Source organism: Diorhabda sublineata, chromosome 6 (assembly GCF_026230105.1).
Source record: "Diorhabda sublineata isolate icDioSubl1.1 chromosome 6, icDioSubl1.1, whole genome shotgun sequence".
Taxonomy (NCBI): Eukaryota; Metazoa; Arthropoda; class Insecta; order Coleoptera; family Chrysomelidae; genus Diorhabda; species Diorhabda sublineata.
Genome location: NC_079479.1, coordinates 12221174 through 12234676, shown reverse-complemented (window position 1 = coordinate 12234676; position 13503 = coordinate 12221174). Strand labels below are relative to the sequence as shown.

Sequence of the window (13503 nt, the reverse complement as noted above, 5' to 3'; positions counted from 1 at the left end):
TCCATCAAAAACTGGATTTGTTCACATATATACACAGTGTGTGTGAATAATGAAGATTAATCTGTTTGTTAACATTCTTTCAATATATTGTGGTCAGCATAATCTCCAAATTAATCGTTTGTGGGATGATTTTGGAAAATATTAAACAAGTAAAATATCATTTCATAAAACTTTATTGTCGTGTACAGTAAACAACAAAATAGCACCATATAAATAAATTTTTAAATTTTAAATAAAATTCAGTAAGGAGCCACATTTTAATTATTTATGTTAATATTTTGTATTCACAATTATTCAACAATTGTAATATTTCACACTATTAATGAAACACTCAGTATTTGTTTTAACATTATCTATTAAATAAATACGTTTAATAATTACAAAAAGTAGAAAAAGTGAAAATATTGGTGAAGAAGAGAAGAGTAAGAACGACTGAGTTCAAATTTGTTGTGAGGTGTGATAAAAAAATACATAAATTGATAAAAAAAATATGCCAGACTCTCATGAAATATCAAAATTTTAAAACTGTTCATGAGTGGTTTAAAAATAGAAGTGAGTCATTCCACTTCAAAAACATTTCCAAAAGGAATAACTGTGACATCAATTTTTAGATCATCCAGGAAATAAAACACGTACTACAAGGGAGACATTTTTATAGCACTCCCGAAATTGAAAAGCCCTCGACAGAACAGATGAGAGTCTTTGAAATTAATTTTAATTTGATATTACAGATTTACTTTATTTTAAATAGAATAAATCGTTTCATTTCTTTCAATCGCACCTTGTATATATTTAATACCTTTTGAAATAGTTAATTTATTCGGCAACTAAATTTCCAATAAAATTTCACATGGAAGAGATCGGGAAAGGGGTAGGTTTAATTTTTCGGGACATTTTCTTTGTAAAATAGGATCTACAAACATCTAAAATCATTTTTTTTTAATTGTTACCTAAACGTTATGATCGTACTGCCTATAGAATTAGGATTCTGTATGTGATTTACGGCTATTTCTATATCTTGTGGTTGATAGATTTTATCTACGACCGTTTGTATGTAACCGTCCTCAACCAATTCGGATAATCTATCTAAAGTAATGTTACACAAATGCGTTTCATCGTAAGTGTTTATAGGTAAACTGAGAATATTCTGAAAAAAATGAGATGAAAATGCAAAAAATACAAGATGTATTTTAAAAATATCACTCACCTGCAATTTATATTTTATATTGATATATAAATAAAGTAAAAATCTTCTAAATATTCCGTAGGAATCTGAATCTATGGGAGGAGGTAGAGTAGATACAAAGGCACCTTCAGTCTTAAGAAACGCGCCGAGTTCCTCTTCTGTACATTCGCATTCTGCACCAGTTCTGAATATTATGTCAAAACGTTCGTCCCTACAATAGAATATCACAAATGACGAATGAAAAAAAAAGTTGCAAATAAAAAACTTTCACCTATTTTCTAACTGTTCAATAAATGCCTTGTTCTGTTCTTTACGATTATTATCAGGTACAAATTTGTCTGTGGGAGTGGAGATATCGTAAAGTACAATTATGTCTGTAGCTCCTAGAGCTTTAACTACTGGCAGTGCCCTTTTATAACAAGTTGCTGTAACTGATGCTTTCCACTGGCTGAGTAATTGGACGAGTACACATCCTACAGGTGTGCAACCACCTTCCACAAGAACCCTATAAAATATTCAAATTATAAAAACTATTAAATTTATGATCTTTATGAAACAACATACTTTTTTCCTCCTGCATTCATTGAATCTAAACGAGCTTCTACTAATGCTGACAGGGCTAAACTACCAGCATAAGGAAGACTGCAAGCTCCTTCAAATCCAACATTATTTGGTTTTCTTCCGATTCTATTTTCTTCCACTAATACCGACTGACACAAAGTACCCGGCATCCAAAAAGGTACAGTCAACCATACTTCATCTCCTACTTCTAATCTAGTAACTTTTGGACCGATGTCAGTAACTATTCCTGTACAGTCTCTCCCAAGGATGATGGGTAAGTCTGAATTTGATTGCTACAATGTAAAATTATTTGCATTTTTGTCCAGTTCTCGTCATAAGTTCACTTACTGAATACATTCTTTGTAAAATCCTTCTCAAGTTCCTCCCGTATCCCTTGCATATTTTAATGTCAATTAATTGAATTGAAGCTGCTTTGACGTTAACTAGAACTTTATTATTGATACATTCGTATGGAGCAAACGCATCTTCTGCAACGGTGATTGACTAGAAAATATGATTGGTAATAATTGTAATTTCTTTTGTGTTTGTTTTTCCATATGCGTATACAAACCTCTGCACCCAAATAATTAGTACAATGGATGGCTTGCATATATCTTAGAATTGGTTCTCGTTTATGGTACACTATACCAATGGACAATCCTACAACTCCCCCAATAATTAATCCTCCACAAGCAAAATATATATCTCTAGAGGTCCCTACAAAATATAATATAATGGTTGTTCTAAATAAACATAGAATCTTACTACACTTACATTTTTTTCCAAAGATATTTAAAAATGCTAGATACATTTGTTTAGGGTTCATGAACATAATTATTTTCTCTTTAAATTCATTAGTAGCTGAAATTAATCTAATAGATCCTTCTGTAACACCAACTTTAATGTGGGAAATGTGTGGATTATTCCAAGCTTCAATTAAATACAATTTTCCTTGGGCTATGTATGTCTCAAAGATTTCTTTCGCTTTAGTAGTAAGAACTCTACTTTGGATCTAAAAACAAAACTACTCATCATTTTACTTTTGTAAATCAAAGGGGGGTTTTCCAATAAACCTCGAAGTAACAGAAAACAACAACAAAACTTGGTTTGAGTGTCACTCAAAGGAAATTTATGCAAAGTTTCTTATATGATTCCAATATTAGTCAAAATTGAAAAGAATATTTACAGTATAATCATAGAATGAAATCCTCAAATATAACTAGAGAATATCTCTAGTAATTATTCTACCTGTATAGCTTCTAGTCTCTGTGAACCTCTAAATAAAATTTCATCCATTTTTTGTCCTTTAAACTTTAAAAATTACATAACAATAACGTTCACAATTAAATTTGTACTATCGGTGTGCTCATGCATTAACCCAAATAAGTGTTCCTTAAATAAATAATCATGTATAAATATACCGACAAATCTTAATATTTGAAATAATTTCATTTCCTATATTTGGGGTTATAATATTTCATTTATATTTAGGTTATTATTCCATAGAGGATAATTAATATTTGACAAATGAACATCCAACCTTTATTTTATTTAAAAAAAGAAGAACATAATATCAAAAAAGAAGACTATATTATGTATAAAAAAGAAGACTATGTAATGTATAAAAAAGGACTATATTATAAATAAAAAAGAAGACTTTATAGGGGAGTAAAAAAAAGAATTTAATATTGAAGAAAAAAGAAGAAGTGCATAGTTCAAAAACTTAACCTCTGTTTATATTTTCTCTCGTGTAAACTTAAAAACGTGGGTCAAAATATTTATTTTGTGATGGATTATACTGTAGGAAGTATAGCTGCTTTAATAACGGGCAACGACACTGGTGATAAAATTAAAGTCAAGAAAATTTCAGTCAAACTAAACGAAAAGAAACAAGGTAAGGGTAAAAAGTTGGATATCAAACAAGTAAACGAGGGAGACGCTAATCAAAAGAAAAAATGCTTATCAACTAGTAAAAATAATATAAATGAACACGATGATAAAGTGAGTAGCTCGGAACCTATTTTGAAAACAAAGAGGAACAAAAAACGCAAAGAAAAAAATGGTATGAGTGATTGTCAACAAGGAGAGAATGTAGAGAATATTTCATCAATCATTTCCAATATAAAAAAAGATAAAAAACGAAAAGTATCAAATGATACTTTTGATAGTGAAAAAGAACAATTTAATGAAGAGGATACTACAGAACCAAGTCCAAAAAAAAATAGGGTAAAGAAAACAAAATTATCAACTAGCAGCCATTTAAATGGATCAGATAATGGCGAAGAAGAAGAACAAGTAAATGGAAAAGGTAGTTTAGAACGTAATCTGAAAATAAAGAAGGCAAAGAAAGATAAATTATCAACAAACAGTGTTGCAAATAGTATAGTTGATAGTGATGCAGAACAAGAAAATGGAGATCAAATTGTAAGTGATGGGAAACAGGTTGAAAAAAAAGTTAAAATAACCCCAGATCCAGAAGAATTGCTGAGAACAGTATATGTAGGAAATGTTCCTATAGATTGTAAAAAGAAAAATATCAAAAGTGTTTTTAAAAAATATGGACCAATCGAGACATTAAGGTTTAGAGGTATACCCGTTTCTGATCCAAAAATACCCAAAAAAGTGGCTGCCATCAAAAAAGAATTTCATCCCGATAGAAAGAGTATCTTTTGTTTTATCAGGTAATATTTAATTTCCAAATCAGATATACTATATTATTTCAAATGCTATCTAAATTTATTAGTTAACAGATTCAACATAGGTAACTAATTCATCTTAAATTTTATTTTTTACAGATTTGTTAAACAAGAAGATGCTCAAAGTGCAGTTCAAGAAAATGGTAATGTTTTCAAAGAACACCATTTGTGTGTTCGTTGGTGTGGTTCTACTACAAAAAATGATGAGTGCAAGGCAATATTTGTTGGAAATTTGAATTTCCGTAAGTGTTGTTTTTTATAATGTCATACATATTTTTGAATATTAAATAAGTATTAATTATATTTATTATTCCTTTGGGTTCTAAGGAGCTGAAGAAGAGCAGTTATGGAAATTATTTGAACCTTGTGGTTTGATAGAATCTGTTAGAATTGTCAGAGACTCTCGTACCGGTATGGGAAAAGGATTTGGCTATGTCAATTTCAAAGATGCCGATGCTGTACAATTAGCTCTCGAATTGGAAAATGTGAAACTTGGTGATCGGGAATTGAGAATTAAACTGTCAAGTGTAAATACCGCAAAGAAAAATAAAAAGAAAGAGAATCAGTCTGTAAGTAAAATAATAATGTCGATTTAATTATGTTGTTAATTAATGTTTATTTTCAATTTCCAGAATGCCACAAGGCGTATGGATATGCGAAAAAAGAAAAGTGGTGATGATACGGGCAGTAATTTCCAAGGTATTAGATTAAATAATAAAAATAAGGTGAGTATCCATTGATGTTTACTCTTGTTTATATTTCATCTAGCATAGACTAAAAATTAAATTAGAGCCATATAATTTATCAATCCACAATATTTTATTTTCTGATTGCAGAAATTTAAAGTGAATAAAGGAGATTTAAAGAAGAAGCTAAAGGTGAAGAAAATTGCTCCAAATTCTAAATGATTTTGGTATATTAAAAGGTATATTTCTTATTGACGTGTTTTATTTGTTAATAAATCGTTTTTTTTTTAATATATGATAATACTATAGTAACTCAGTTTAATTTGGTCCCTGTGGTAATTCAAAACAAATTGTAACAGTTTCAATGCTCCTTACACAAAAAAAAATATATTCTATAGGGATGACTTAATTATAAATGTCTGTCCCAAATTTTCTGTATTTTTAGTTGTTTTAAGTGTTTATAATAATAAATTTAGTTTCTAGAGAAAGTAGAAATAAATTCAGATATTTCAAATTTGAACCTTTTGATAAACATTTAAATTATAGTGTCTCAGTTAAAGATTATTATTATAAAATATTATAAAAAAATTGATAAGAAAAACTGTTTTTAAGTGTATAAAAGAGGAACAATTTTACTTTGTTATTGCCAAATTTCAATTGATTCACAAAAATCTCATAAATCACTCAATTTATTGGTGAAAATCCATTTAGAATTAATCACGAATAAACAGAAATACACTGCAGAGGATCTCGTTTTCAATGTAGTGATTATAATGGCAGTTAGTTGACCTGGAGTGAGTTTATTCAGAAAAATAATATGATACTCTAGTGTTTCATTTATTGATGGAAATATTTTCAAAACACTATTTTCGTAATTGTTAATACATATTAACTATATATTTAGGTAATAGTTGAAATATGTTATTCTACTAATAAAAGATATGATCATTTACTATTTAGTTTGACGACAATTAGAAAAAAAATTATACTCTCCTTTTACTTAGAAAACAAAACCAATTTGAGATTTTTTGATGGAAATTTATTAAATTTAAAAGTACACTTTCAAGATACAATATGAATTCAGTTAATCATAACCAAGAAATAATAAAACCAAATATTATATTATACTAACCTAACCAAAATTTTTTCATTTTAATTGTAGAAATTAGATAAATAATTGAAAAGATGTTATAACCTATAATCATCAGTAAATATATCCTTATATCATTGAGAGTTATGAATTCCCGATATTATTTTTTACAAATAAATAAATTCAACAGTCTAAAAAGTTAGCAGCCATAAGTAATTCGAGAGCAATCTCAGGAGCTATTGGGAATTCTGGTATCTCAGTGGAACTGTTGGTGTAACGAACTTTATATGTGAAGTACATACAGACTTTTTGAAGTACATGAGACCTGAAATAAAATTAGCCATTGAAGCTGTTTATTCAATAAAAAAAAGGAAGTGAAATAGGAGATATAGGTCAAACTATTGGGAAAGATTGTAAGACTTACGGAATCTCTCTAAAATTAACTTCGTTAGCTTCGTTTTCGGCGAATTGTCCTGGACCGCTCAACATTGCTTTAATTGTACCAGAAGTAAGGGCATGTTCTCTTTTAACTATAAATTCATGGCCATCTGATGAAATTAATTTTACGTACATAGCATCGGGTCCTTCGCATCCTCCGTAGACTCTTTCTTGATTTACTTCTGTTGCTGGGTCTGTCATTTTTTTTATAATTGTTAATTAATTGATAATTTCTTTTTGGAATCAAGTGAAAGAAATTGAAAATTTGCAGATATCGAAGTTGGAAATTTGACGACAGATGTCGACGCCAAAATCTAACCTAAAATTGATCTGTCATTTCAAAAGTCAAATATTTTCGAAGACGCGTTCGAAAAATAAAAATTAATAACGTAGTTTGAAGGAGTAAACATCGTGTACACATTATTCGGAGTAATACTAAAACCATTTGTTTTGATTAAGTAGTAAGTATATAAATTGTTGGTCAAGGTTAACTGTTTAAAAATCAAACGTTCATCGCTATAAGCTTTGTTATAGTTGATAAGAATTAAGTGAATATTACCAGTCAATTTTTGGTAATAGAAATGTAAGTAGATGCATTTACTCGAATAATTTTACTATTATTGTTAATGTAAAACATGTTTACAGATGTTATTTATACTATTTCTGGCGGTTCCGCAGATAGCATCTGCGATAATGCTACCAGTTTTCGAAGAGGACATGCATCCGTTATCGGACAAATTCATCAATTCGATTAACGAAGCCCAATCAACATGGACAGCCGGTAGAAATTTCGCTAGAGACATTCCAATGTCCTATATTACCAAACTAATGGGTGTTCTACCTAATTACAAAAATTATATGCCTGCAGTGAAGGTACACAATTTGGAAGGTTAGCTAATGCTCATATTAATTTGATTCGCAAATGTTTCCATCGTTATTCAATATTATTTGTTTATAGATATTGAGATACCCTCACAGTTTGACGCTCGCCTTCAATGGCCTCATTGCCCAACTATTCAAGAGATAAGAGATCAAGGGTCGTGCGGTTCTTGTTGGGTAATTGTATTTTCGCATTTTGTTTGAAATTCAACTCTACTCTTTCATTTAGGATAAAATAGTTCGAAATCATTAAAGTTATTAGAGATCGAACTATTTAAGTTTCTTTATCATATTCATCGAGATTTATAGTCGTTTCAAATTAATTTTTTAAATAATTTGATAAAAGGATGAGTAACAATTACCAAGTTGTTAACTGTTTGTTATCAACAATGAAACAGCAACAAAAGATTAAACATGTGTTGTTTACTTCACTGCCTATAAAGATAAAGTGTTTCATTACTTTTAAATAAATACGCAGATTATTTTTGTTTGAATAATCAGCAAAATTGAAAACTTTGATAATTTATGTCACTGACTTTTTCAAATTAAACTCCAAAAATGTTTCAATTCTTGATTGTTAGTCAAAGTTCAAAAATTCGGCTTCTTCAAAACAATATCTCTATAAATGACCAAACTTTATTTGTTTTTTTTTGTCACTACAATATAAATCGTAATAAATATGTAATGTAAAATATATTTTTCCATTTAATTCCATTTAAATTACCAGTTTATAATTAAATTTAAAAAGAAACGAAAAAATTCAGCTTATTATTGATGAAATTTTGTATTTAACCAACTTCCAATTAATCTGTTAACAATTTCTCTGACTTGTTAAATTCTAATTTGATTTAGATTTGATTAAATGAGAAATTTCTAAAAAAATTGATCATTTAGAGAGAATTGTACCATATTTTAAAGCTCTATAACATAGAGCAATTTATAATTTTCCTTATAAGGATTCTCACATATAGGATTTAAAGACTGTTTTGTCTTGTAACCTGAAAATCATTGGATCTTTATATTTATTTACTTTTTCAATTTAGGCATTTGGAGCGGTAGAAGCAATGTCTGATAGAGTATGTATTCATTCGAACGGTACCGTTAATTTCCACTTTTCTGCAGATGACTTAGTATCTTGTTGCTATACATGTGGAATGGGCTGTAATGGTGGTTTTCCTGGTTCAGCGTGGCACTATTGGGTCAGGAAAGGTTTGGTCTCGGGTGGGCAATACGGTACTAAGCAAGTAAGTAGAGACTGGTATCTGCAATGCAGTAGAAAAAAAATATTAATAATCGATTAATAATTTATTTCCGTTTCTACAGTATTGTATTTATTTTTCTTGATTATGTCTCAACAGTTCCTTCCGTATTTTTGGCTCTCGAAGATTCCTCCTTCAATTCGTACAATTGTATAATCTGATCATCACGTAATTGATCTAGCGCCGATGGAGCCAGAGCAGAACCGATTTTTTTGGAGCCTGTTTGAGGACCTCTCAGACCTAACTGTTTAGCCAAAGTTATTGCATAATTCTAAAATTGTAACAACTTTTAATCGTTTCAAAACTAGTATTGATTTTTAATGCATTAAAATTGATGAAAAATTTTACATACCGTCCATTCGTTCATAAAAATGTTTGCCTCGTTCCGACTGCATCGTTTGTGTCTTTTGAATTCTTCTCTAGCATAGTTAGTGCCGATAATTTGCAATTCATTTGGTAAACTTCTGTGTAATTTCAATATAGTTTTATATAAAATTCTTACTCGTTGGACGTGCGTATAAGTCATGCCTTTAGAGAAATTTTATTTTCGACGAATAATTTACATTCCAACTTTACATAATATTCTTCAAATTCTCTTCCCTATGTATCTACATAATAAAACATTGTTTAGGTTATGTGATGACAGTTAACTTCGGTTGTCAAATAGAGTAGTTATTGGTATAATTCTATGGTGTAGAGGAGATTGTTGAAATTTTGCTCCGGTGTAATATAAGAATTACATTCGGTGTTTCCGTATAACATAAAGGCACAAACTTTTTTGATTAGATTATGGAAGGTAGGCAATATGTATATATATGATAAAGTGTGCGCCAAATATTATTTATTCCCTGGAAATTAATCACACTTTTGTACAATGCAAGTCATTAATATTTCAAAATTAATATTGCGATAAAAATTAAATTACCAAATGTTGATGATTGGGTGATGAAATGATTTTTAGGGATGCAGACCATACGAAATAGCTCCATGTGAACATCACGTTAACGGATCACGACCGGCTTGTGATGCTTCTGAAGGCAAAACGCCGAGGTGTGTACAGAAATGTGAAGGATCGTACAAAATCAATTATAACAAAGATAAACATTTCGGTGCCTCCGCTTATTCCATATCCAGTGACGAAAAGCAAATCCAAACTGAAATTTTAAAGAATGGACCCGTAGAAGGAGCATTCAGTGTTTACGCCGATTTCGTTAATTATAAAAGTGGTGAGTATTCGGTATAAAATAGATTTCCTCAGAATTACGACGACAATTTCGTAGGAGTTTATCAGCACACGACAGGCCCATTTTTGGGAGGTCATGCTATTCGTATTATTGGCTGGGGAGTCGAAAGAAATACTCCTTATTGGTTGGTAGCGAATTCTTGGAATTCCGATTGGGGAGACCGTGGTACTTTTAAAATTCTACGAGGAAAGGATCATTGCGGAATCGAAGATGGTATCGTCGCCGGACTACCCAAATAATATTTTTATTAAAACTATATAAATTAATCTGTATAGTTTTCATTTTTCAAATGTATCTTGTGTTTTTAATTTTTGTAGATCTTTGATATTAGTAAATATCTCATTATATATATATATATATATATATATATATATATATATATATATATATATATATATATATATATAATATATATATAATATATATATATATATATATATATATAATATATATATATATATATATATATATATATATATATAATATATATATATATATATATATATATATATATATATATATATATATATATATATATATATATATATTGTGCTGCTTCAATTTTCGATTGATTCCTTTCTTTTTGTAAAGATTAAAACCAAATTCAAGAGAGATTCTCCGATTCAACGGACACATTTAAACGCTAGATTTGCCATATTTTGTTGCAACCTCTATCCACATTATCTCGAAAAGTCATCCCACATTGTGGATTTTTTAAAAGGTGTGACATTAATGGAACTGAGAGAAAGGGGGATACAATAAATTGTTTGGGTCGCAGTGTATGCGACAAACCAAAATATACCTACATACATCATCCTAATTGAAAATCGGAAAAATATTGAAATATTTAGTTATTAACTACCATTATATGCCTCCTTATGTATTTAGATTTTTTCTTTATTGTTTTTACGTATTCTAATAATGTCTTCAATCAACGCCCCTTGCCTGGATCTGTAATATTTAACACAAGACATTTTTATTATTATATTCTGTATTAATTTCGTTGTCCCTTAATTATTCTTCTTTTTTTTTGAGGGCAAAACTGAAATTTTCTACTTTTACTACCTACTTTTAATCGTTATTTTCGAAATTGTCAATCAGCCTAAATCATCATTTCAATATATTTTATCAACTTCTAATATCAATAATAACCAGTATAAAATAGAATAATTATTAAAGTACATTATAATTATTTAGATGTTCGTGTAAATCGGCAACCAATTCTACACTACGGTGTACGCCTGCTCTTAAGGATGAGGTAAAAAATTTTAAATAAATTTATCCATCTGATCAGTCAGTCGGAATTGTTCCTATAATAATAATGTAATATGTAAACTTTTATTTCAATATATATTTTATATGCGTTTAATAGTAACAACGAGTATGAAATCGTTCAAAATCTAGCAATTATAATTATTTAGGTAATTCGGGGCAACTAGTTCGATAATGAGGTGTATGGTTGGTTGCCTGCTCTCGAAGATAAATTTATCCGAATTATGTATTTTTTAAAAATCCCTACCTAATATATTCCAAAAATGTTCAAAATGCAAATAAAAAATACTAAATTATATTTAAGTCAAAGTTTACTGCAAAATTGTGAATTGTGAGTTATGATTTTTTGGATGTAGTTGTCGTTTCGCTTTTTGAGTCAGAATTTTTTTATAAATTATTCAGTCATCTGCAAAAAATTTGAAAGATGGATACCTATATAGTGGAAGGGGAAGCAATGGTTTTTGTGAAAATCCAATTTTCATGAATTTTCTTCACTTTTCCTGGCTTAATGATTTTTTCTCGAGGGAACTGATAGCTTTTCCGGGATCCTCATACCAAAATACCCCCCGTGCAAAATTCGAGCAAAATCTGAGACAAAAAATTTTTCATTGTCATTGTCATTTTATAATCAACCTAACCTTTGAAAATTTGAAAAAATGGCATACTTAGAAAGTATCGAAAAAACATGTGGTATCATGTATTTTCTCACGGAAGTTCCTAAAATCGCATCAGTTTTCGAATTTGAGTAACGGTTTTCGTGAAAATCTAATTTTCTCTTCTTGATTCACCTACCGCCATCTGCCCGACAAGACACAAACTTTCCTCTCTATGGTGAGAACTGTGTGGAATTTAAAATGTGGTTCGGACATTCTGGTACAGAGGACGCACGTGCTTTTGTAGCGCCTGTCATCCGCAACCCGTTATACGACACGCATAGATAAAATAAAATTTTTTGAAATGAAATCTCAATCTTTTTACTTATTCTATGATTTCTCGATTTTGTCGCCGCCTGCCGCGATACCGGAAATTATTAATAGTCTTTTTCGTGTTCAACAACCAGTTCTAAACATTGTGTATGATTGGTTGCCTCTCATTAAGGGTGAGACTAAATCAATTATAAGCAAATTTGAAATTTTTAAAATCAGCTATCTAATCACATCAGAAAAAGGAAAGTATCGAACAAAACACGTGGTGTCATGTTTTTTCTCATGGAGATTCCGAAAATCACATCAGCTTCGAATTTGAGCAACGGTTTTCGTGAAATCCATTTTTCACGACTTTTCTTCACTTTTCCCCCCTTAATGATTTAATGATTCATAATTATAATTATTAAACCGAAAATTAAAAAAATTTGTTTCGACGAAACAAACATTTGTTTCTTATTTCCTTCATAAATAAGTAGAACGGTTATTTTTAGAACCACAAAGAATTTAACATTTATGATAGGAATATAATATCTTAATACAAACATAGAATGTTCGTTTGAAAACAATGGAATATAAAAGGAGGATGTGATTGAGTGGATAGAGAATGCATGCGCATACACACACATTTTTTTCCCACTTTTTTTCCAGATATTCCGGATATTGTAGATTTACATCCATTATATCCAATTGAGATCGATTGTCACTTTGTGTTGATTGAAAATTTCTAAGGCGAAAATAGACTTCAAAAATTTTTAATCAGCACAAAGTGACAATCGGTTTCAATGGATGTGAATCGAAAATATCTGACAAAAGTAAATGCAAACTCACCCAAATATATAATGATTGATATAATTCGACTTCAATCGGCTTCAATAGACACAACCCTTCTTCTGAAGGATTTGTCTCTAATTTATCCTAATATAAAAAACCGTATTACACGTCTAATCAATAAAATTAAATTTAAACTTCACCCCGAGCAAAAAACTCCTCACGAAATGTTTATTACTGATGATGGAAATACCACTGACTCCTTGACATTATCTCAGTAAATACACACTCTCTCTTCTTTCTTCTGAACAAGTACATTCTCCCTGGTACAGTGGAACTGCGATGGATTTTATCCTCGTCGACTAGAAAGAATTCAGAAAATCATTTCCTCCCACAAACCTGACTTCCTTTGTCTCCAAGAAACCAACTTCAAAATTGATCATAAACGCAATTTGAGAAACTTTGAAGGATATCATTACATCCGTACCAACTGCATAA

At 29.8% G+C, this 13503-nt stretch overlaps 5 protein-coding genes across 9 annotated transcripts in view; 2 read left to right on the top strand and 3 right to left on the bottom strand.

Annotated features, from left to right (window-relative positions):
- Positions 1-155: 155 nt before the first annotated feature.
- LOC130445695 (reticulon-4-interacting protein 1, mitochondrial-like) lies at positions 156-3284 on the bottom strand. 3 transcript variants are annotated; one of them, XM_056781506.1, is made up of 8 exons: positions 2996-3284; positions 2522-2759; positions 2319-2464; positions 2096-2251; positions 1751-2040; positions 1458-1691; positions 1208-1397; positions 156-1147 (listed from the first exon to the last, which is right to left on the bottom strand). In XM_056781506.1, the coding sequence occupies exons 1-8, from the start codon at positions 3041-3043 to the stop codon at positions 947-949; spliced, it is 1503 nt and encodes a 500-aa protein (XP_056637484.1). In that variant the 5' UTR covers positions 3044-3284; the 3' UTR covers positions 156-946. The 3 variants fall into 3 exon arrangements, with proteins under 3 accessions (XP_056637484.1, XP_056637482.1, XP_056637485.1); XM_056781504.1 differs by having other exon boundaries at positions 156-1397; positions 2996-3258; XM_056781507.1 differs by having other exon boundaries at positions 156-1397; positions 2522-2771; positions 2996-3250.
- Positions 3285-3355: 71 nt separating this feature from the next.
- LOC130445070 (RNA-binding protein 34) lies at positions 3356-5437 on the top strand. Its single transcript, XM_056780564.1, has 5 exons — positions 3356-4428; positions 4543-4685; positions 4771-5012; positions 5076-5168; positions 5280-5437. Exons 1-5 carry the CDS (start codon positions 3536-3538, stop codon positions 5349-5351), a joined length of 1443 nt encoding a protein of 480 aa, XP_056636542.1. The 5' UTR covers positions 3356-3535; the 3' UTR covers positions 5352-5437.
- Positions 5438-6146: 709 nt separating this feature from the next.
- On the bottom strand, positions 6147-6980 carry LOC130445069 (elongin-C). The gene is made up of 2 exons (XM_056780563.1): positions 6644-6980; positions 6147-6544 (listed from the first exon to the last, which is right to left on the bottom strand). The coding sequence occupies exons 1-2, from the start codon at positions 6856-6858 to the stop codon at positions 6403-6405; spliced, it is 357 nt and encodes a 118-aa protein (XP_056636541.1). The 5' UTR covers positions 6859-6980; the 3' UTR covers positions 6147-6402.
- Positions 6981-7094: 114 nt separating this feature from the next.
- LOC130444876 (cathepsin B) lies at positions 7095-10423 on the top strand. Its single transcript, XM_056780213.1, has 6 exons — positions 7095-7240; positions 7303-7546; positions 7616-7713; positions 8580-8780; positions 9757-10021; positions 10076-10423. Exons 2-6 carry the CDS (start codon positions 7303-7305, stop codon positions 10276-10278), a joined length of 1011 nt encoding a protein of 336 aa, XP_056636191.1. The 5' UTR covers positions 7095-7240; the 3' UTR covers positions 10279-10423.
- The window catches only part of LOC130444877 (succinate dehydrogenase assembly factor 3, mitochondrial), a 31570-nt gene continuing 26895 nt past the window's right edge, over positions 8829-13503 (bottom strand). For 2 of the 3 annotated variants that reach the window (XM_056780216.1, XM_056780215.1), the window contains exons 2-3: positions 9148-9403; positions 8829-9066 (exon numbers count right to left, since the gene is read on the bottom strand). In XM_056780216.1, coding sequence (XP_056636194.1) covers positions 8881-9066; positions 9148-9321 — 360 coding nt within the window. In that variant the 5' untranslated portion in view covers positions 9322-9403 and the 3' untranslated portion in view covers positions 8829-8880. Of the gene's footprint in view, positions 9067-9147; positions 9674-13503 lie in introns of those variants that run through there. The other variant, XM_056780214.1, reaches the window with a different exon arrangement.